General features: G+C 65.0%; 5 protein-coding genes across 8 annotated transcripts in view; 3 read left to right on the top strand and 2 right to left on the bottom strand.

The window, feature by feature from the left end:
* The window catches only part of PPP1R16A (protein phosphatase 1 regulatory subunit 16A), a 35,431-nt gene extending 32,977 nt beyond the window's left edge, over nucleotides 1–2,454 (top strand). For all 3 annotated transcript variants that reach the window (XM_064268277.1, XM_064268275.1, XM_064268276.1), the window contains 7 exons: nucleotides 457–560; nucleotides 628–752; nucleotides 874–999; nucleotides 1,082–1,157; nucleotides 1,245–1,374; nucleotides 1,581–1,746; nucleotides 2,073–2,454. In XM_064268277.1, the coding sequence (XP_064124347.1) occupies nucleotides 457–560; nucleotides 628–752; nucleotides 874–999; nucleotides 1,082–1,157; nucleotides 1,245–1,374; nucleotides 1,581–1,746; nucleotides 2,073–2,447 (1,102 nt within the window). In that variant the 3' untranslated portion in view covers nucleotides 2,448–2,454. The remainder of the gene's footprint in view (nucleotides 1–456; nucleotides 561–627; nucleotides 753–873; nucleotides 1,000–1,081; nucleotides 1,158–1,244; nucleotides 1,375–1,580; nucleotides 1,747–2,072) is intronic.
* A 121-nt stretch (nucleotides 2,455–2,575) lies between these two features.
* Nucleotides 2,576–7,925, top strand: GPT (glutamic--pyruvic transaminase). The gene is made up of 11 exons (XM_064268278.1): nucleotides 2,576–4,993; nucleotides 5,121–5,210; nucleotides 5,302–5,410; nucleotides 5,572–5,705; nucleotides 5,839–6,082; nucleotides 6,203–6,282; nucleotides 6,378–6,514; nucleotides 6,625–6,799; nucleotides 7,257–7,412; nucleotides 7,535–7,647; nucleotides 7,716–7,925. The coding sequence occupies exons 1-11, from the start codon at nucleotides 4,832–4,834 to the stop codon at nucleotides 7,804–7,806; spliced, it is 1,491 nt and encodes a 496-aa protein (XP_064124348.1). The 5' UTR covers nucleotides 2,576–4,831; the 3' UTR covers nucleotides 7,807–7,925.
* A 1,703-nt stretch (nucleotides 7,926–9,628) lies between these two features.
* On the top strand, nucleotides 9,629–12,171 carry MFSD3 (major facilitator superfamily domain containing 3). Its single transcript, XM_003422941.4, has 5 exons — nucleotides 9,629–10,902; nucleotides 11,292–11,439; nucleotides 11,527–11,651; nucleotides 11,718–11,827; nucleotides 11,899–12,171. Exons 1-5 carry the CDS (start codon nucleotides 10,167–10,169, stop codon nucleotides 12,070–12,072), a joined length of 1,293 nt encoding a protein of 430 aa, XP_003422989.1. The 5' UTR covers nucleotides 9,629–10,166; the 3' UTR covers nucleotides 12,073–12,171.
* A 57-nt stretch (nucleotides 12,172–12,228) lies between these two features.
* RECQL4 (RecQ like helicase 4) lies at nucleotides 12,229–15,642 on the bottom strand. Of its 2 annotated transcripts, none has more exons than XM_064268280.1 (12): nucleotides 15,450–15,642; nucleotides 15,147–15,211; nucleotides 14,874–15,062; nucleotides 14,601–14,783; nucleotides 14,389–14,524; nucleotides 14,050–14,312; nucleotides 13,705–13,975; nucleotides 13,505–13,634; nucleotides 13,073–13,423; nucleotides 12,803–12,956; nucleotides 12,449–12,557; nucleotides 12,229–12,353 (listed from the first exon to the last, which is right to left on the bottom strand). In XM_064268280.1, exons 2-12 carry the CDS (start codon nucleotides 15,180–15,182, stop codon nucleotides 12,229–12,231), a joined length of 1,947 nt encoding a protein of 648 aa, XP_064124350.1. In that variant the 5' UTR covers nucleotides 15,183–15,211; nucleotides 15,450–15,642. The 2 variants fall into 2 exon arrangements, with proteins under 2 accessions (XP_064124350.1, XP_064124349.1); XM_064268279.1 differs by having other exon boundaries at nucleotides 15,147–15,230; nucleotides 15,450–15,555.
* LOC135227602 (ATP-dependent DNA helicase Q4-like) lies at nucleotides 15,485–18,397 on the bottom strand. Its single transcript, XM_064267686.1, has 8 exons — nucleotides 18,079–18,397; nucleotides 17,908–18,023; nucleotides 17,396–17,536; nucleotides 16,635–17,218; nucleotides 16,246–16,544; nucleotides 16,010–16,117; nucleotides 15,830–15,913; nucleotides 15,485–15,747 (listed from the first exon to the last, which is right to left on the bottom strand). Exons 1-8 carry the CDS (start codon nucleotides 18,395–18,397, stop codon nucleotides 15,485–15,487), a joined length of 1,914 nt encoding a protein of 637 aa, XP_064123756.1.
* Nucleotides 18,398–18,799: the final 402 nt, after the last annotated feature.

Consider the following 18,799-nt stretch of genomic DNA (forward strand, 5'->3'; position numbering starts at 1 on the left):
TTGGAGCTGTGGGGATGAGGTGTGTCCCCTTCACACACAGGCGCTGTGGACTAGGAGGGGCTACTGGTGCAGACTGGAGCTCCAAGAGCTGCAGACCAAGGCCTGGCCCCCAGCTCCTTCTGCCCTGGGTTCCACTTACCCTAGGCAGCAATCCTGCTGCCCCACAGGGTCTCCTAACCAAAATGGGTCTGCTCCCCCCTCAGTGCCCTCTGTTCCCTGGACTCCCAGGGTCCCTGCACCTCCCAGGGGGCCTTCCTGTATACCTTCACCGTCTGGGCATCCGCTCTGCACAGTACTGGGCAGCCCTGGGCAGAGGGAGGACCCTGAGAGGAGGGGGCTGCCAGGGTCCAGGACCTTGTGCGTCTGGGAGGGCCTGGTGGCAGCACCCCTGCAGCCATCCTCCTCATAGGGCTGGGTGCCGGCTGGAGCCTCTCCCGAGCCCCGCTTTCTCCCCAGTGGTGCCGATCTCCTGGCGGTCAACACCGACGGGAATATGCCCTATGACCTGTGTGAAGACGAGCAAACGCTGGACTGTCTGGAGACAGCCATGGCCGACCGTGGTGAGTGAGGGAGCCACAGCGCGGGGTGGGGCTGTGCAGACAAGCGTCTGAGCCTGCCGCTCCGCAGGCATCACCCAGGAGAGCATCGAGGATGCACGGGGTGTACCAGAGCTGCGGATGCTGGAGGACGTCCGGTGCCTACTGCATGCGGGGGCGGACCTCAATGCCCCCCGGGACCACGGGGCCACGCTGGTGAGGGTGGGGCCTCAGGGTCGGGATCCGAGCCAGCCAGGGATGCCACCGGGTTTGGGGAGCCCTGGAGGGACTTCCTCTTGGCCCTCCCCCACACTCAGGGCTGGCGCTTTGCCTGCAGCTACACATCGCTTCAGCCAACGGGTTTGGGGAGGCAGCCGCGCTGCTGCTGGAGCACCAGGCCAGCCTGAGCGCCAAGGACAGTGACGGCTGGGAGCCGCTGCACGCAGCAGCTTACTGGGGCCAGGTGGGTGCGGTGGCAGGGACACGGGTGGGGGCATGCCCCAGGCTCCGTCAGCCTCAGCGTGCACCCCATCCGCTGCCCGCAGGTGCACCTGGTGGAGCTGCTTGTGGCACATGGGGCGGACTTGAACGGGAAGTCCCTGATGGATGAGACCCCGCTCGGTGAGCCTCATAGGGGTCCTGCCCCCAGACTAGCCCACAGGGAGGCGGGAGGGCCACCATGTGACACCTGCGGTCCCCCTCCCCCAGACGTGTGTGGAGATGAGGAGGTGCGGGCCAAGCTGCTGGAGCTGAAGCACAAGAGGGACGCCCTCCTGCGGGCTCAGGGCCACCGGCGCTCCCTGCTGCGCCGCCGCACTTCCAGTGCTGGTAGCCGGGGGTGAGTGCTGACACGACCCACCCTCTCAGCACCCTGCCAACTGGCACCGTCCCCATACCGGCCCTGCCCCTTGTGCTTTGCCCTGACACGGGGAGGGCCTGGTGACGTCGGTTGGTGTACGGATGTGACAGCTGGAGCTTGGAGTCCCCAGGGCAGGGCCAGCTGGGTGGGTGGCTTCCCCAGCCCTTCGCCTCCCCCTCCCCCAGGAAGGTGGTGAGGCGGGCAAGCCTGACCCAGCGCTCCAGCCTGTACCGCAAGGAGCATGCCCAGGAGGCTATAGTGTGGCAGCAGCCTTCACTGACCAGCCCTGAGCCCCCTGAGGAGGATGAGGACCGCCAGACCAATGCTGAGCTCCAGCCACTACCCCCTGAGGTGAGTGCCGGCCCCTGTGCTGCCCTGTCTCCAGGATGAAGTGCTAACCAAAAGGGCAGACCTGGGTGGATCTGAGTCCCTCCCACCATGGCTGTATAACCTGGAGTCCCGTGCCTTGGTTTCTCCCATGCACCAGCAGCTCCCTTGGGGTGGTGCTGCAGGGCCCAGTGACCTATGTCTCTAGTGCAGGTTAGCGGCCCCGCCAGGGGCCTGCTGCCCCCCTCCCCCGCATCTGTTCCTCCACTACTGCTCTGCCTCTAGTACATTCAAGGCTGGGGAGAGGAAGGGGCACCCCCTGACGTCCACTGGCCTGGCTCCATCCACAGGAGGCAGACCCTGAGGCTGCCCACCCACATAACGGCCGTGTGGGGAGCCCCCTGGGGCGGCACCTGTACTCCAAGCGGTTGGACCGCAGTGTCTCCTACCAGCTGAGCCCTCCTGACAGCTCCACGGCTGAAACTCTTGGGAGGGACAAGGCCCACCACACCCTGGCGGAGCTCAAGCGCCAGCGAGCCACTGCCAAGCTGCAGCAACCCCTACCTGAGGGGCCTGGGGCCCCCAATTCTGGCCTGTCTGCTGACACTGAGACCCCCCAGTCTGAGTACGGCTCTGGGGCTGGCGGGGACCCGCCCCTGCTCAAATTGACAGCCCCCTCGGAGGAAGCCCCTGGGGAGAAGAGGCCATGCTGCCTGCTCATGTGACCCAGTTGAGGGTCCTGCTGCAGGCCCCACCCTGGATGCCCACCCAGAGTGTGCTCTGGTGCTGTGGGCAGGCGGCCAGCATGGGCCTAAACCTCCTGTTAAGGACCGACCACATGGGGTGGAAGCCATATCTGAGGGGGGCTGGGCTGCAGAGACTGCTTCTATCTGTGACTGTTGATAAAAAGGACCGCCTGCCACTGTGCTGTGTTGTATGTCTCCACCCGGCCACCGTCCCCACTTGGGGAGCAAGTTGTGCTGCTGGGCCCTAGGCTCCTTGCCACCGTGCCCCACCCCACCCCTGCAAGCACTCTTCTGGGGCCTGTAGGTGCACGCTAAGGCCTGCTGTGGCAGCCGCAGCCCTTGTGTGGGAGAGGCCACAACCGGGAGCAAGAAGCCTGGTACTTACTGCATCTTCCAGAGTCCTCTTAAGTCTTTGCTTCCCCAAGGGGAGCAGAGTGCTGTGGAGGGAGGCTCCACAGGGGCCAGGACTGGGGGTGTCCATGCCGGAGGGCCAGGGACTCTGGCCTGGAAAGGGAGGGGGCTGTTTTCCTTGGCACTGCTGAGCCAGAGCCAGAGAGGGGAGGCGGGTACAAAGTGGTGTCAGAAACCTCCCTGGGGGGAGGGGTCCTTGGCATGCAGCCCTGACCCAGGGGCCTGCTGCCAGTTCTGCCTGGGCTGGCAGAAGGGACAAGCAGTTGGCCACTCCAGCTCTAAGCTGGCCAGGCACAGTGTGTCAGGGTGAGGGGCCCCTTAGGAGCCTTCAGTGGGTTGGTGGAGGGCACTGCCTGCCCATATGCCACCAGTGCTGGGTGTGGTGGGCTTGGGCCTCCCCTCCCCTCTGTGCCTGGGGCCCACTGGGACAGCCTGGTATCCCTGGGGCCAGCCATTCTCAAGGTGTCTGTGGTCGGAGGGCTATCCTCACAGGGCTGGGGGAGGAGTGGGAGCAGGCATGGGGGGGGTATTAAATTTAGTGTGGGGCAGTGGAGCTGCCAAAGGTCCACCTGATGCCTCTTGGGGCCTGCTGCCAGGGACGGGAGCGGGCTGGCCCTGCCTGGGACTGGGCCCATATTAACCGGTGTTCCCACTGGAGGCAGAGGGGAAGCCTGTACGCTAGGAAGTCACAGTGACAGCGGAGCCAAGAAATTTGAGGTGAGAGACTGCGGGCAGGGACAGCTGCCCTGGGCTTCCCTCCCAGCCATCAGGGGACTAGCAAGACCAGAGGGAGCCAGGGCTCCCCCTCCAGCCCAACCAGCCACCCACAGCCCAGCTCAGAAGGCCAGCTCCCTGACCCTCTGCCCAGACTCAGAAGCCAGCTGGCAGCCACCAGGGAGGCCACCCCTGGGCATGGCCTATCAGCACCTGGCAGGCCTGTGGAGGCGGGGCCCTGAGGGCCTATCCCAACTCGCTTCCCACTCCACCCACCAATCAGAAGCAATTGGGAAGGGAAGCTCAGGTCACTTTCTGCTCCGCCAGGCCCTAGAGTGTGGCCTCAAGGGCAGCCCTAGGCTGGGTGAGTAGTGAAAGGGCAGGACAACCTTCTGGGCAGCTGAGGCATCAGAAGGACCCAGAGTAGCCTTTCCCTGTCCCCAGCCTCCTCTCCCAGAACCACAATGGAGCCTTGAAGCCTCTGATTGGGGACCAAGGTCCGACCACTGGGCCTTTGTAGTGTTCAGGATGCAGCCGCCAGGCTGGGAAGGGTGGATGAAACCCAGAATCTGAATACCTCACTCCCCTTCCCCAACGGCCCCCAGGATTCCTGAGGAGGCCTGGCTCGGTTACCTAGGAGACGGGTGTGCTGGCCCAAGCAAAGATGGGGGCCCAAGAGGGTTAGGCCTTGGCCAGTCCCTGCCGGGCTCCTGTCTCACCACAGCAGTGCACCGTATCACCATACTATCTCTTCCCTGTTCACTGCTGCCCAGCTCTTTGAACCCCTCAGGGCCCCCTGGGCCCAGGCTCCCTCCTTCCCAGGCGCTCAGCCCACCTTTCCCTCTCCCACTCAGCCCCTCAGATCTTCCCAAACCACAGCCATGCATGACTATCTGTCTGTCTCTACCCCCCACTCTGGGTCTCCTGCTACCTTACCACGGGGACAGGCACTGGGCCTCGACCCAAGCCCCGCCTGTGTCCTTACCCACTCCCTCTGGCTCCCTGGAGCAGAACTGTGCCCAGGCGGGTGGGGCAGGGCCAGGCCGGCCCAGCACCTTCCTCAGTCTTTTTTGTCCCTCTCAGCGGGCTAGCAGGCTACAGCAAAAGAGGGCGCTCTCTTACTCCAGCCTTTCTAGCCAGGCTCCCCTTTCCCAGCGCAACCCCCAGCCTCCAGCCTGCTGCTTCTGGATCCTGAGGCTGCCTCTTGAGCTTCTCTCCTGCCCAGCCTGAGAACGGTCATGGCCTTGAGGGCAGGTGACCAGGGGCAGGTTGCAATGAACGGGCTGAAAGAAAAGGTGCTGACGCTGGACACCATGAACCAGTGTGTGCGCAGGGTGGAATATGCGGTACGTGGCCCCATCATGCTTCGTGCCCTGGAGCTGGAGCAGGAGCTGAGCCAGGTATGGCCCTGGGCCCACTGCTGTTCTTTAGGCTACACCTGAGCAGCTGGGTCTGTCCCCAGCCCTATGGCAGGCAGGGCCAGAGGGGGGTAAGGCCAAGGCGTCTCACTGCCCCCACTCCACCCAGGGCATGAAGAAACCTTTCACCGAAGTCATCCGTGCCAACATCGGGGACGCACAGGCCATGGGGCAAAAGCCCATCACCTTCATGCGCCAGGTGAGGCTCCAAGTTCCCAGCCCCCTCCGGCTTGGCCCTCCTTCCCTGACCTCACACTTGGTCCTCCCAGGCTCACACTTGGCTCTCCCAGGTCCTGGCCCTCTGTGTTGACCCTGAGCTCCTGAGCAGCCCCCACTTTCCCAAGGATGCCAAGAGAAGGGCAGAGCGCATTTTGCAGGCCTGCGGGGGCCACAGCCTGGGTAAGTTCCGGGTGCCCAGACGAGGCCCAAGTCCCAGGAAGGATAGGAACTAGAGAGAGGAGGTCTCAGAGAAAGGGTGGATCTGCCCACTGGAGGGGGCGGATCCCTGCGGGAGGACTGTGGGGTACCCTGCTCCCTCACCTGCCCTTCCCTGAGCCTAGGGGCCTACAGCGTCAGCTCCGGCATCCAGCTGATCCGCGAGGACGTGGCGCAGTACATCGAGCGGCGCGACGGAGGCATCCCCTCAGACCCCAACAACATCTTCCTGTCCACAGGAGCCAGCGACGCCATAGTGGTAGGCCGGGGTTAGGGCAGGAAGGCACAGTGGCCTTTTGCGTGCAGCCCGGTGGCTGGGAAGAGAGATCGGCAGTCCCTGGGGCAGCCTGGGCCCCTGCCCCCACAAAACGCCCTGTCCCGGTCCCCCGCAGACGGTGCTGAAGTTGCTGGTGGCCGGCGAGGGCCGCACGCGCACGGGCGTGCTCATCCCCATCCCGCAGTACCCGCTCTACTCCGCCACGCTGGCCGAGCTCGACGCCGCGCAAGTGAACTACTACTTGGACGAGGAACACGCCTGGGCGCTCGACGTGAGCGAGCTGCGGCGCGCGCTGGCCCAGGCGCGCGACCGATGCCGCCCGCGCGCGCTCTGCGTCATCAACCCCGGTAACCCCACCGGTGCGCCGCCCCGCCTCGCGACCCTGCCCCTCCCGGCGCGGCCCCGCCCTGCCCCGTTCCCGTTCAGGAGCAGTGTGCGCCCTCAGCTGACCCGGTCGTGCCGCGCCCCCACGCCCCCAGGGCAGGTGCAGACCCGCGAGTGCATCGAAGCCGTGATCCGCTTCGCCTTCGAGGAGCGCCTATTCCTGCTGGCTGACGAGGTACCAGCTAGGACGCGCGGGGGCCGGGGAGCGCGCGGAGCGAGGGGAGGGGAAGGGCGCGCGGCTCCGCCTTGACGGCCCGCCCGCCTCCCCAGGTGTACCAGGACAACGTGTACGCCGAGGGCTCGCAGTTCCACTCCTTCAAGAAGGTGCTCACCGAGATGGGGCCGCCGTACGCCGCGCAGCAGGAGCTCGCCTCCTTCCACTCCGTTTCCAAGGGCTACATGGGCGAGTACGTCCGGGACAGGGGCTCAAGGGGCCCTGGAGCGGCCGGACCCACTCGGCCTGCCAGGCCGACCCCTTTTCCCCGGGCCACCCTCGACGCCCACCTCGCCCCGGCAGGTGCGGGTTTCGCGGCGGCTACGTGGAGGTCGTGAACATGGACGCCGCGGTGCAGCGGCAGATGCTGAAACTGATGAGCGTGCGGCTGTGCCCGCCGGTGCCCGGCCAAGCCCTGCTCCACACGGCGGTCAGCCCGCCCCAGCCCTCCGACCCCTCCTTTGCGCAGTTCCAGGCGGTGAGCTGGGGGCGCAGAGGGGGCGGTAAGGGAGGTCGGCACTGGGGAGGGGGCGGCGAGGGGCGGGGAGAGGCGGGACGAGCACCGGAGGAAGCGGGGCCTGAGGGCCGGGCGAGGAGCGGGAGGGGGCGAGGGGGCCTGGGGGCCTGGGGGCCTGGGGGCCTGGGGGCCGGGCGAGGAGCGGGAGGGGGCCTGGGGGCCTGGGGGCCGGGCGAGGAGCGGGAGGGGGCCTGGGGGCCTGGGGGCCGGGCGAGGAGCGGGAGGGGGCCTGGGGGCCTGGGGGCCTGGGGGTCGGGGGGCCGGGACTTGGAAGGGGCGGGACGAGAGCGGAGCCAGTGGTCCGGGCGGGCAGAGGAGGCCTAGAGGGATGGGGCCTGGGCGGGAATGGGGGCGGGAACGGGGCGGGGCCGCGCCCCCCGCGCGCTCTCACCGGCCGTCCCTCACGCTGTGACCTCAGGAGAGGCAGGCAGTGCTGGCCGAACTGGCGGCCAAGGCCAAGCTCACAGAGCAGATCTTCAGCGAGGCTCCCGGCATCCGCTGCAACCCGGTGCAGGGCGCCATGTACTCCTTCCCGCGCGTGCAGCTGCCCCCGCGCGCCGTGCAGCGCGCGCAGGTCAGGCGGGGCCCGGGCTTGGGGGCGGGCCCGGGCTTGGGGGCGGGCCCGGGCTTGGGGGCGGGGCCGGGCTTGGGGCGGGGCCTGGCCTGCCTCCCCGCCCTGACCCGCCCGGGCCTCAGGAGCTGGGTCTGGCCCCGGACATGTTCTTCTGCATGCGCCTGCTGGAGGAGACCGGCATCTGCGTGGTGCCCGGGAGCGGCTTCGGGCAGCTGGAAGGCACATACCACTTCCGGTGAGGCCCGGTTCGCACAGCCCCTGTCCACATGCAGTCCCCTCCGCTGACAATCCCCCGTTTTTTAGGATGACCATTCTGCCCCCCATGGAGAAGCTGCGGGCCCTGCTGGAGAAGCTGAGTCAGTTCCACGCCAAGTTCACCCTCGAGTACTCCTGAGACCGTCTGGGGACTGCGCAGACCAGGCCAAGCCGGCAGGGCCACCCTGGGAATCACCGTGCCCAGGACCCTGGGAATTTTTGGGGCCCTCTGGACTCGCTCTTGTTGCCTAGAGAGCTGCGCCCCTGCCTCTCTGCAGGCTCCTAATAAAACTGGGACACAGCCTGACTCCCTGGTGGCTTTCTGGAGGCTCTGCGTGCCACCCTGGCTTTCTCAACTCCTAAATGCCTTTCCTTGGTGGTTCTGTGCAGGCCTGGGGACCCAGCCCTGAGTGGACACTCTTCCTGTCTTTCGAGGGGCAGCATATTCTGGTGGGAGGAGGATCCAGGATCCAGACGGGCTCCCAGAGGAGACAGCCTCTTTGGGTCTGTTCCTCCTGCCAAGGCCAGTGCATCCTGGGTGGAGCCTTCAGAGGGAAGAGAGAGTTGCATACTCTAAAGAGAATAAAGATATGAGGGCAGGCTCCTCAGGGGGAGACTCCAGAGCTGTTAGGTGAGAGGGTGTGGCTTCTCAAAAAATCACAGGAGCAGGAGGCTCAGGGTGGTCAGGTCAGAAAAAAAATAGCCTTTTCTGAAGAAGACATAGAAAGGGGAATCCCCCATCCTGGTACTGCTCCTGGACTGTACAGCTCTTCCCTAGCAGCACAGGGGAAATGTTAAGCCATAAGAAGTTGGCTGGACAGTGACCCTCAGGGTACAGAGAGTGACAGTGAGGGCTCAACGGTGAAGTCTTGGTTTTCTCTTAACTGGGCTGACAGTTGGTCGTCGTGCCCCCATCAGGGGGCTCTGGGAGAGCAGGAGGGAAGGAGTGAATGGGGTGTTGGGTTTGAAGTGTACAGGGTGCATTTGTGTGATATCCAAGTGGAAATGCAGTCTTTTGGAGGGGAGGGACTGGGGGGCAGGGAGAGAGGGCAGAGGTCCAAAGTTTGAGCGAGCTCTGGAAGGGGAATGCAGAGGGAAGTTTTGAAGACAATGCTGCTGGGGGTTACTTGCTTCATCTGCACAAGCAGTCCTCTGAGGTTGGGCTGGTAATTTCACAGATAAGGAAACTTGAGGCCCAAGAATATGTTGCCAGTAACAGAAAACCAGCTCACAGTGGTTTCAGCAGCAGGGGCTGTTCATTGACTCACTTGCCCACCAGTTGGCCCAGGGGTTGGGCCAGCTTCAGGGACCCACGAACTTGAGACAGGACCTGCTTGTCACCTGGACACCGAAGGGCGTTGAGGGCAGCATGGCTATGTCCTGGCTGAACCCTGGGCCCAGACCGTTGACACAAAGCCCCTGCCTTCCGAGGTCTTCTGCAGCCACAAGCAAGGTGGTTGTGGTGGTGGTTGGGGGGGGGAGGGGGACCCTGTAGTGGAGATATCCAGAAGTAGATAGTGGCACTGTGAAGAGGCTCACCCATCCCTCCATGGGGGTTCCGGGAGGCACCGGGCCCAGTTCCCTGTAGCAACCAAGTCCCAGGTCAGTCTGACACTAAGAAGCACTACAGGAGAGTTAGGGTCCAACTCACAGATTGGGGGCCCAATCTGATAACCCTGGCTAAGGACCAGGGCTGGTGATCACTGTGAGGAGAGGATGGGGCCACGGGTACAGGCTGATTCCTACGTTCAGTTCCTCTGCAGCTTCCCTCTGATCCTCTCCCATTCTCGGACGATTTCAGTGTATATGTGCGTGTCTATGAATTTTTTTATGAGACAGGGGTCCCATGAGCTCGGCCTGGCGCCTTTACCCAGGTTTACCACCGGAGGCGCTAGGGAGCAGGAGGGCCGACGCTCTAGCTGGGTTGAATTTGTCTATGACCGCCGGGCAGTTTCCCGACGCTTCCGGGCGGACTTCCGGTGCCGGAATCTCAAGGACCGTCTGCCCGGCGCTCAGCTTCCCGGTCTGCAGAAGCGGGAGGGTGCTGGAGGTCGGGCGGCGGCAGAGCGGGCGGTGCCGGACTCGGGGTGACGTGGACGCAGGTGGAGCCTGCGAGCCCCCGCCGCTGGAGGCGTTCCCCTCCTGGGCGCTTTACTTGCTGCCACGCGAAGCATGCCTGCATCCCGGGGCCTCCTTTCTCCCCGGAACCCCCTCGCGTGTCTGGAGCATCCACCCCTGGGAGGAACTACCTCTCTCGCCGCAATTTGGACCCAGTTTCGGCTCTTCTGAGGCATTAACACCCCCAGGACCTGAGGGCGCGAGTCCTGACCCCACCTGTCCAACCCTGACCCCATCACCAAATCCAAGCCGAATTGTGATCTCTGACCCTATCCTGACCCGACCATACTTTGTTAGGCCCACCTGGAACCTGACTTGCCCTCCCCGCGGCTGTGACCTCTGGCCCCACTCAGACGGCGTCTTGGACCCAGCCGGACCGCCATGGCCCGGCGCTCCCACTCTGCCGCTGCCCTGGACACTTTGCTGGCTCCAGCCGCGCGTGCAAAGCTGCTGTCGATGGCCGCCCTCTACCTGGTGCAAGGCCTGCCCTACGGGCTGCAATCTGGCCTGCTGCCTATGCTGCTGCGGGTCCGCGGCCTTTCATTGACGCGAGTGGGGCTGGCCAAGGGGCTGTATGCGCCATGGCTGTTCAAGCTGCTGTGGGCCCCACTAGTGGACACAAGGGGCCCTCCACGGGTCTGGTTGGCGCTCAGTACGGCTGCACTGGGTGTAGTGTGTGCGCTGCTGGCAGCGCTGCCTCCAGCAGAGGCTGGCCAGGTTGGGCTGCCGATCTCCGCAGCAGTGTTGCTTCTGTTGCTAAACGTGGGAGCAGCCGTGCAGGACGTGGCCCTCGACACACTGGCTGTGCAGCTCCTGGAACCAACCGAGCTGGGCCCTGGCAACACAGTGCAGGTGGTTGCCTACAAGCTGGGAGCGGCTCTGGCTGGGGGTGGGCTGCTGGCCCTGGTGCCCACTCTCTCCTGGCCCCTGCTTTTCCTGCTCCTGTCTGTCACCTATCTGCTAGCTGCTGCACTGGCTTGGGCCTCACCAGCCCTGCAGCAGCTGTCACAATCTCAGCCTTTAGAGCCAGCCCCTCACCCTGGGCACCACCTGCAGGCCCTGCTGGCTGTGCCTGGGACTTTGTGGATGGCCGGCTTCGTGCTTACCTACAAGTTGGGTGAGTGAGGCCTTGAGCCAGGCAATACAGGGCTGGGGCTTGGGGGCAGCTAAGGTGGGTCCCCAGGGTCTCTGGAGCCCACTTGTGGGGTTGCCCCCCCCAGCTCTTGGGGTACAACCTGTGAGTCAAGTCCAGGACTGCAATTGAGACTCATTCCTTCTGTTTCCCTGCTCCAGCAACAGCCCCAGGTCTTGCTGAGGCTATCTTGTGCTGACCCTGGGCATAAAGCCGTTTTCTTCCAGGGCTATTTGCCTGCTGGGGCTGGTGTTTGGGCCCAGGAGAGAGGCAGGGCAGGGACCTGGCTGGGTAGAAAAAGAATGGGGCCCCAGCTGGGGAGAAGGAAGAGGGGGCCAGGTTTGAGGGTGCCCCCATCACCCTCTACCCTACAGGTGAGCAGGGCGCTGGCAGCCTGTTCCCACTTCTCTTGCTGGACCATGGCGCCTCTGCCCCGGAGCTAGGACTGTGGAATGGCATGGGTGCAGTGGCCTGTTCCATCGCTGGCTCCTCTCTGGGTGGGGCCCTGCTGGCCAGGCACCGGTGAGCCCAACTCCCGGCACCCCCGACCTGCCAACCCTCCCCATTCCCTGCACCCCCTGACCTGTCCAACCCCTACCCCTCCCCCAGGCAGCCGCTGCCCCTCCTGAGGCCAGTGCTGCAGCTCCGCCTGGTGGGCCTTGCGTGCCAAACTGCTCTACTCTTTCACTTGGATGCCCTGGGGACCAGTGTGGGCCCTGGTACAGCCCTGAAAGGTGAGGGCCAACTGTGGGGGGACACCTGGAGCCCTGGGCCCTGCTGACCTCAGCCCTCCCTTACAGGGCTGGCCTTATTGAGCCTGTGTCTGCAGCACTTCCTGGGGGGCCTGGTCACCACTGTCACCTTCACTCTGATGATGCGGTGTAGCCAGCTTGCACACAGTGCCTTGCAGGTGAGGGGCATGGTGGGGCTGGGGGGCTGTAGGCTGGATGCCCCCAGGCTCTGATCCTCTTTCTCCCCCAGGCCACACACTACAGCCTCCTGGCCACCCTCGAGCTGCTGGGAAAGCTGCTGCTGGGGACGCTGGCTGGGGCACTGGCCGACAGCCTGGGGCTGTGGCCCTGCTTCTCCCTTTTCCTGGCTCTCTCGGCTGTGCCCACTCTCTACTTGGGCCTGGCACCCAGCTCCCTGGCCTAGTAGCCAATAAAAACGAGTGTGCGGGACCCTGGCTGTGTGTGCAGTGCATGAAACTGCTGTTGGGAAGCAGGGTTCTGAAGATAGTCAAGGTCCTTTTATTCTACGTTTGGGGCCCCTGCCCCCCACAGCCCTGCTGGTGCGCTTTGCCCAGGGTGATCAGTGGCCCCGCAGCAGCAGCTCCTCCGTGGCCAGGCGCATCAGGGCGTGGAAGCTCACATGCAGGTACCTCCTCCAAAAGCGCCTGTCTCGCCCGAACACCTGGGCTGGATAGCAGGGGCTTCCTGTGGTCAACAGGACACAGAGGGGTTGTGAGGGCTCTTGGCCGGTTCCGGCTCTCAGCCCCTGCTGTGCCAGGGCCAGGGCCCCAGCCTCTCACCAATGCCGTGAAAGATGCGGGCCACAGCCCTGCCTGAGAACTTCTCCTCCGGCCGCAGGGACAGGAGCTGGCGGATGTCTCGGCGGATCTGGTCCTCCCAATCCTGAAGCTGGAGTAGAATGAGTGAGAAGCCTTCCCTGAGCTGCTACAGTAGGGTGCTTCCACATGCTGGGGGGTACCTGGGGGCTTTACCCCCAATTACAGCCGCCTCGGGTTCCTCTGGTTGGGGAGGCAGGACAGAACCCGTCACAGTGTCAGGCAGGTGTGTGTATGTATGTATGTCACTGCTCCCACCTGTGCTTGGCCAGGTCCCCTCAGTAACCCTATTCTGTGCCAGGAGAGGCTGGCACTCACTCTGGCCTGCCCAGGCTCTGGGCCCTCTTCGTCCTCCATGCCCTGAGGCCCCAGTGTCTCCTCCTCAAAGTAGCACCTGAGCAGGGTCTTGAGCTGGACGCTGCGTTCCTCATTAGGCCGTTCCAGGCAGGGCCCACAGCTGGGGTAGGCCACGCTGCGGGGAAGGAACCTGTCAGTGCTGCCCAGCCTCGGGGTGGGGATGGGCTGGGGGCAAGAACAAGGTACAAGTACGGGCAGCCTGGGCCCTGCCCCCTCCCCCGCCCCTGACACCTGTGAAAGGCCTGGAAGGTGCGGCGCAGGCGGGCCAGGGCCTCCTGCTCTCGCGCCTGCACACGGCCATGCAGGAACTCGCAAAGCTGGTCCTTCTCCTCGGCGGTCAGGTTCCTGGGGCAGTGTACGTGGAAGGCCAGCTCCCCAAACTCCACGAGCACCCCTGTGCCCTGCGGCATCCCTGACCTGGGATTTTGGTCCCACTGCAGCTGACACAGGGCCCGCCGCAGGGGGGCCAGCTCCCAGCCCATGGAGTCTGCCAGCTCAACCACGTTGAACTCCACGGAGCTGCTGCCACCACCTGTGTCTTCAGGTGGCTGCTGGGCCAGGCACACTGCCACAGGGGGACACCTGTGCCCAGGGTGGGAAGGGGCGTGTGACCACCGGCCCCCATCCTACTGTCCCCACCCCCAAGTGTGGGCACATGCTCACCTAAGGGCCAGGGCACTGAGCTGAGCGGGGCCCCTCGGGGAGTGCAGGCGGCAGTGGGCGTAGGTGGGTGCCAGTAGTTCTAGCCAGCGCTGTGGGTGCAGCTCCAGGTAGCACAGCAGGGTCTCAATGGCTGGTGGCAGAGCAGAGTCAGGAGATGCAGGGGCATGGGAACAGCCCTACCTCCAGCCCCAGGTCCTTACCCTCCTGGGGCATGTCCAGGGTCTGCTCCATCGGCTGCACAGGAAGGGCCCGTGTATGGCCCAGGCAGGCGCTTGACCCAGAGGGTGTGTCCTGGCTGCCACACTGCCTAGTCTCTGGTGGGAGTGTGACCTGCTCTCTCTTCCCACCGCCCTCCGGAGACGGGTGGGCACAGGAGCAGGGGGGGAACACGGTCTGCACCAGCCTCTTCACGGTGAGGAAATCCACGGTGTGGGCATGCACGTGCCTGCGCAGTTCCTGCAGGTCTTCCCCCTGCGCAAAGCATCGTGAGGGGAGAGGATAGGAGTGTCTTGTGTGAGGGAGGGAGCAGCCACCATGGCATGTACCTGGGGCTGCAGGAAGAGGTGGCAGTGGGCAGGCTGCCCATCGCGCCCCGCCCGGCCTATGGCCTGCACGTAGCTCTCAAAGCTCGGGGGCAGTCCCAGGTGCAGCACGGCCCGCACGTCTGGCCGGTCCAGCCCCATTCCAAAGGCCACTGTGGCCACCACCACACGCAGCCGACCCCGCATGAAGGCCTGCTGCACCCGCCGCCGCTCCTGGGCACACATGCCAGCGTGGTATGCTTCGGCCACAGCCTCAGGGACGCCACCTGGGGACAAAGACAGATGGTGGAATGGGGCTGGCACTGTGGGCTGCATGTGGGCCCGAGCCCACCTGAAGCTCACCTCTGGGGCCTGGGGTCTTGTGCAGGCAGGTGCGGAGGAGGGCGGCGACACGCTCTGTGTCCTCGCGCCTGTTGCAGTAGACGATGGCGGAGTCCAGGCTGCGGAAACGTTCCCCTTGCAGCAGCGTCACCAGGGCCTGGGAGAGGGTAGTCAGTGGAAGGGGGGGAGGAGCAAAGGGGCTGGGGGGGCACTCCCGGCCTGCACAGCTCTACCTGTTCAGGATCTCTGTCCATGGATACAGACAGGTGCAGGTTGGTAGGGATGGTGGCTGGGAGCCCACTGGGGCTTGGCCCTTCAGTCACACCCAGATGCCGGGCCACATCCAGGGCAGTGCTGCGTGGGGCGGTGGCTGTCAGACCCAGAAAGCAGTGCACGCCCATGTGTTCCCGCAGCACCTACCGAGCAGAGGGGTGAGGGCTCTGTCCCATCCTGCCCTGCCCTGTGCCAGCCCCCTCAGCCCCGTTCCCGCAGGCAGACAGCTGCACCTTGCACACGCGGAGGTAGCAGGGCCGGAAGTTGTGGGACCACTGTGAGAGGCAATGCACCTCATCGATGCAGGCAAATGCCACTGGGGGCAGCTGTGAGGCGGGGGGCAGGCAGACAGGGCCCCCTGTTCCAGCCTCCACCAGCGCCTCAGGTGACAGCATGAGCACATGGACCTGGGCCGCCAGAACCTGGAGAGGCAGAGCCAGAGGCAGAATGGAGGCAGAGCCCAGGTGTCCCCCCCACCTACCCTCTTCTGAGACCACGCCTCTCACCTTCCGCAGGACACCCTCCCGCTGTTTCCTGTTCATGCCTGAGTGGAGGCAGGCGGCCTTCAGACCTGGAGGCAGGCGCGACACCTGGAGGCAGGAGCTCACCCATTATGGCCTGTCTCCCCCAGATGCCTTCTCTGGGACAGAAGGCCTGGACCAGAACTCAGGATCTTTAGACTGAGGGTTCCAAACCCTAAGGGCAAGGTCTGGCCTGCCATGTGTACTTATAGGCCACAAACAGACCTGGGGGGTTGAGGACAGCCAGGCTGGGGTGGGAGTGGGTAGGAAACAGCAGCCCCCACACACCTGGTCATCCATGAGCGCCAGGAGCGGGGAGATGACTATTGTGAGGCATGGGCTGCGCTGGGCATAGAGCAGTGCTGGGAGCTGATAACACAAGGACTTGCCGGCACCCGTGGGCAGCACCAACAGGGTGGAGATACCTGTGGGGCCCAGGAGTCAGCAGGAGGCTCTGCCCACACAGCTCCCCTGGCCCTGGCCCCTGGCTCACCTGACAAGATCCGCATAACCGCCTGCTCCTGCCCGGGGCGGAAGGCTTGGTACCCCAGCTGCCCCAGGGCCTGGAATACCTCAGGTGGGGTTTCTGGGGACATAGGCACTGGGTCAGTGTGGCATTTGGATCACCCCCTCCCCACCGAAGGCTCTGGGTGGCAGTATCTGCTCACCTGCCACCTGCCCCAAGGGTCCTGGCAGGTAGAGCGGGAGCACCACGTTGGGTGTATGGGGCCTGGCAGATCCAGTGTCCTCATCTGCTGGATCAGACAGCAGAGGGTGTGGGGTGGGTGCTAGCTCGGTTAGAACCATCTTAGTAAGACAGCTGCTGTCCTGCTACACCCCCCACTCACCAGGAAGTTTGCAGTGGGCAGCACCTGTCTTCTGGGCCACTTCTTCTAGAATAGACAGGAGCTGTGTGCCCTCGTCTCTAGTGCCCTTCTTTTGGGCTGGGGCAGGCTCTGGGCCGGGGTGGGAGGGAGGTAAGGCCTCTTGTTTAGGCCAAAAGTATCCCTCGTAAAGAACACAATGCCTGCCCCGCACCCCCCGCTGCTGCCCAAGCCTGACCTATTCTCTGGACGGGACCCACCTGGCTGGTGGCACTGGGAGGCCCAGTGCCCAAGCTGCCCACAGCGGAAACATGAATTCTTGAATGTGGATTTGGGGTGACTGCCCCCAAAACATTCCTGTTTCTTTTGCCACTTCTGCTTCCACACCTGGGAGACAGAGAAACAGGTCACAAGGGTGCAGACAAGGTAAGGGTGAGGGGCACTCCCCACCCACCTCACCTGCTTTCGAAGTTGACTGCCCCGCAGGGCTGGGCCCCGCACGTAGCGTTTCTGCCTCAGGTTGAGCCTCACGTAGTTGCCCCCTTCCTGGAGAGTAGACCTAGGAGAGATGTCAGGGTGGGCTGTGCCCACAGCCCTTCGCACCCAGCTCAACTCAGAGGTGACCCACCTGGTGGCCAAAGCCAGGTACCTGGGTGTTGTGGGGCCACTGGGAGGCCGAGGTGACTGCTCCCCCAGTGGGTCTTCCTTAGGCTCTGCAGCCCCAGCATCCTTTGGCTGGGGTCCCACATAGCTGCTGTCCCACTGAGCCTGTGAAGGGGCCCCCCCAGCATCCCCACTCTGTCTCTGCTTCTTGTTGGGCTGAATGCTCCTTTTATTGTCACTGGCTCCCTCTAGCACTGGAGCCTCAGAACCGCTGCAGGTACGAGGGGCGGCCAGCACACCTGAGGTGGGAGGCTGTGACCCCTCACCAGGGCTGCACAGCTCTTCTGCACCTAGGCTAGGCCTGCAGGCCCCGGGAACCCCCAGCAAATCTGGGGCCCCATCGTGACATCGCTGCAGCCAGCCAGGATCCAGGGAGCCCAGCCGTAGGCTCAGGGATGACTGTAGATGCTTGAGCCGGCCTGGCCTTGGCTGGGGCCCAGGGCACTGGGGGGGCACCTGGCTGAGTCCTGGAGAGGTGAGGGTAGCCCCTGTGTCTGGCAGCCTCAGGGCAGGTGTCTCAGATGAGGGTCTTCGTGGAGCCCGGGGTACATGGCCTAGGGCTGGCTCAGCCTGGAAAGAGGGTACACCAGCAAACAGCTCAGGTCCTGGCTGCTGCAGATTTTGAAAGCTGTCCCAGGGCCCCCACCCTCAGTGATTGGGCACAGGGAAGCTGGGACAGAAAAGAAGTTGCGAGTGAGATCCTAAGTTAGTGCAGGTGACCATACCTGTGTGTAGCATGCCCCTCACCTGCAGGGTGCCCTTTAGATTGGCCTTAAGCCTCTTCCCATAGTCTGGCACGGACCTCTGGGTGCTGGGTGCTGGGGTAGGGTGTGGACTCTGCCTCACAGCCCGATTCAGGTGAGGCCCCCAGCAGGTGGGCTCCAGCTCCTACAGGGGGAGATGGCAAGGGGCTCGGGACAGGAAGAGGCTGGAAAGCGACACAGGACTTAAGTGTTTCTGCCCCCTCCCCAACCCACCCAAACCCACTACCGTCATGTTGTTCCCGACTCCCAGTGGCTCCATGGGACAGACTAAAATGGCCCCAAAGAATTCCTGAGGCTGTAAGTCTTTACAGAATTAGACAGTCACACCTTCCCGAGAAGTGGCTGGTGGGTTCCCACTGCCAACCTTTCGGCCAGCAGCCGAGCGCTCTAATCACAGAGCCACCAGAGCTCCTAACCCCTCTCCAGCCCCCCAGGAACCCGCCCAGCCCTCCTCCCCACCCTCAAATGGGCGGGTGATCGGACGACAAGTATCACCTGGGTCGTCACAGGAGCGGCCTGCTCAGGGCTGCGGGGCCGGACGCCGCCTGCCTGGCCCAGGACCTGCTTCAGGTCGCGGTACTCCCGGTAGAGCGCTGGGAGGGCGGAGAGGGGTCAGGGTCGCACCGGTCCACGGGCCCCGCGACCCCGCTCCGGCACCACGCTCACCCTGGGTCTCCTCGGCCGCCGCCGCCACGTCCGCCTGTGGAGGGAGGGCGTCAGTCCCCGGCCGCGCCCTCCGCCCGCTCCTGCCCCGAGCAGCCCGCACCTGGCCCGGCCTTCGCCCGCGCCGCCGCCGAAACGCGCGCTCCCAAGCCTGCAGACGCGCCCGCAAGTCACGCAGCCTCTCCATGGCGCTCCCGCGCGCAAACCTCCCGCCGCCGGTGTCGGGCCGGCCAGCCAATGGGGGCGCAGGGCGGGGGCGGGCAGGCGTTTCATCCAATCGGTGGGCCCTGGAGGGGCTGCCAATGGGAGGCGTGAACGTCATCGCGGCGCGCCGCGGCGCTGGGTGGGGCGCGCGGACAGCCAGGGGGGGCCGGCGGCGGTGGCGGCTGCTGGGGGGTCGGTGAGGCTGGCGGACGGGCTCGGGGACGGGAGGGGACGGGCGCGGGGGAGCGGAGCTGGGTGGCCAGCGCCCGCCAGCCCTGCCTGCTGCGGGGGGCGCTCGGGCCTGCCCCCAGGGGAGGCGGGGGCGTGCGTTGGGTGCTCTGGGCCGGGGGCGGGAGCCAGGCGGGCCCAGCCGGGGGGGGGGCGGGCCCGGGGCGTCCCGCGCGGGGCCAGGCGGCCTCGGGGCCTGGCAGGACTACGCAGCCCGGTTCGCGGAGCCGGCCTCACCCGGGTGGGCGCAGCGAGTACAGAGAAAGGGCGTCGATGCAGCAATCCCCAAGGC

This window comes from Loxodonta africana, chromosome 14, assembly GCF_030014295.1.
Source record: "Loxodonta africana isolate mLoxAfr1 chromosome 14, mLoxAfr1.hap2, whole genome shotgun sequence".
Lineage (NCBI taxonomy): Eukaryota > Metazoa > Chordata > Mammalia > Proboscidea > Elephantidae > Loxodonta > Loxodonta africana.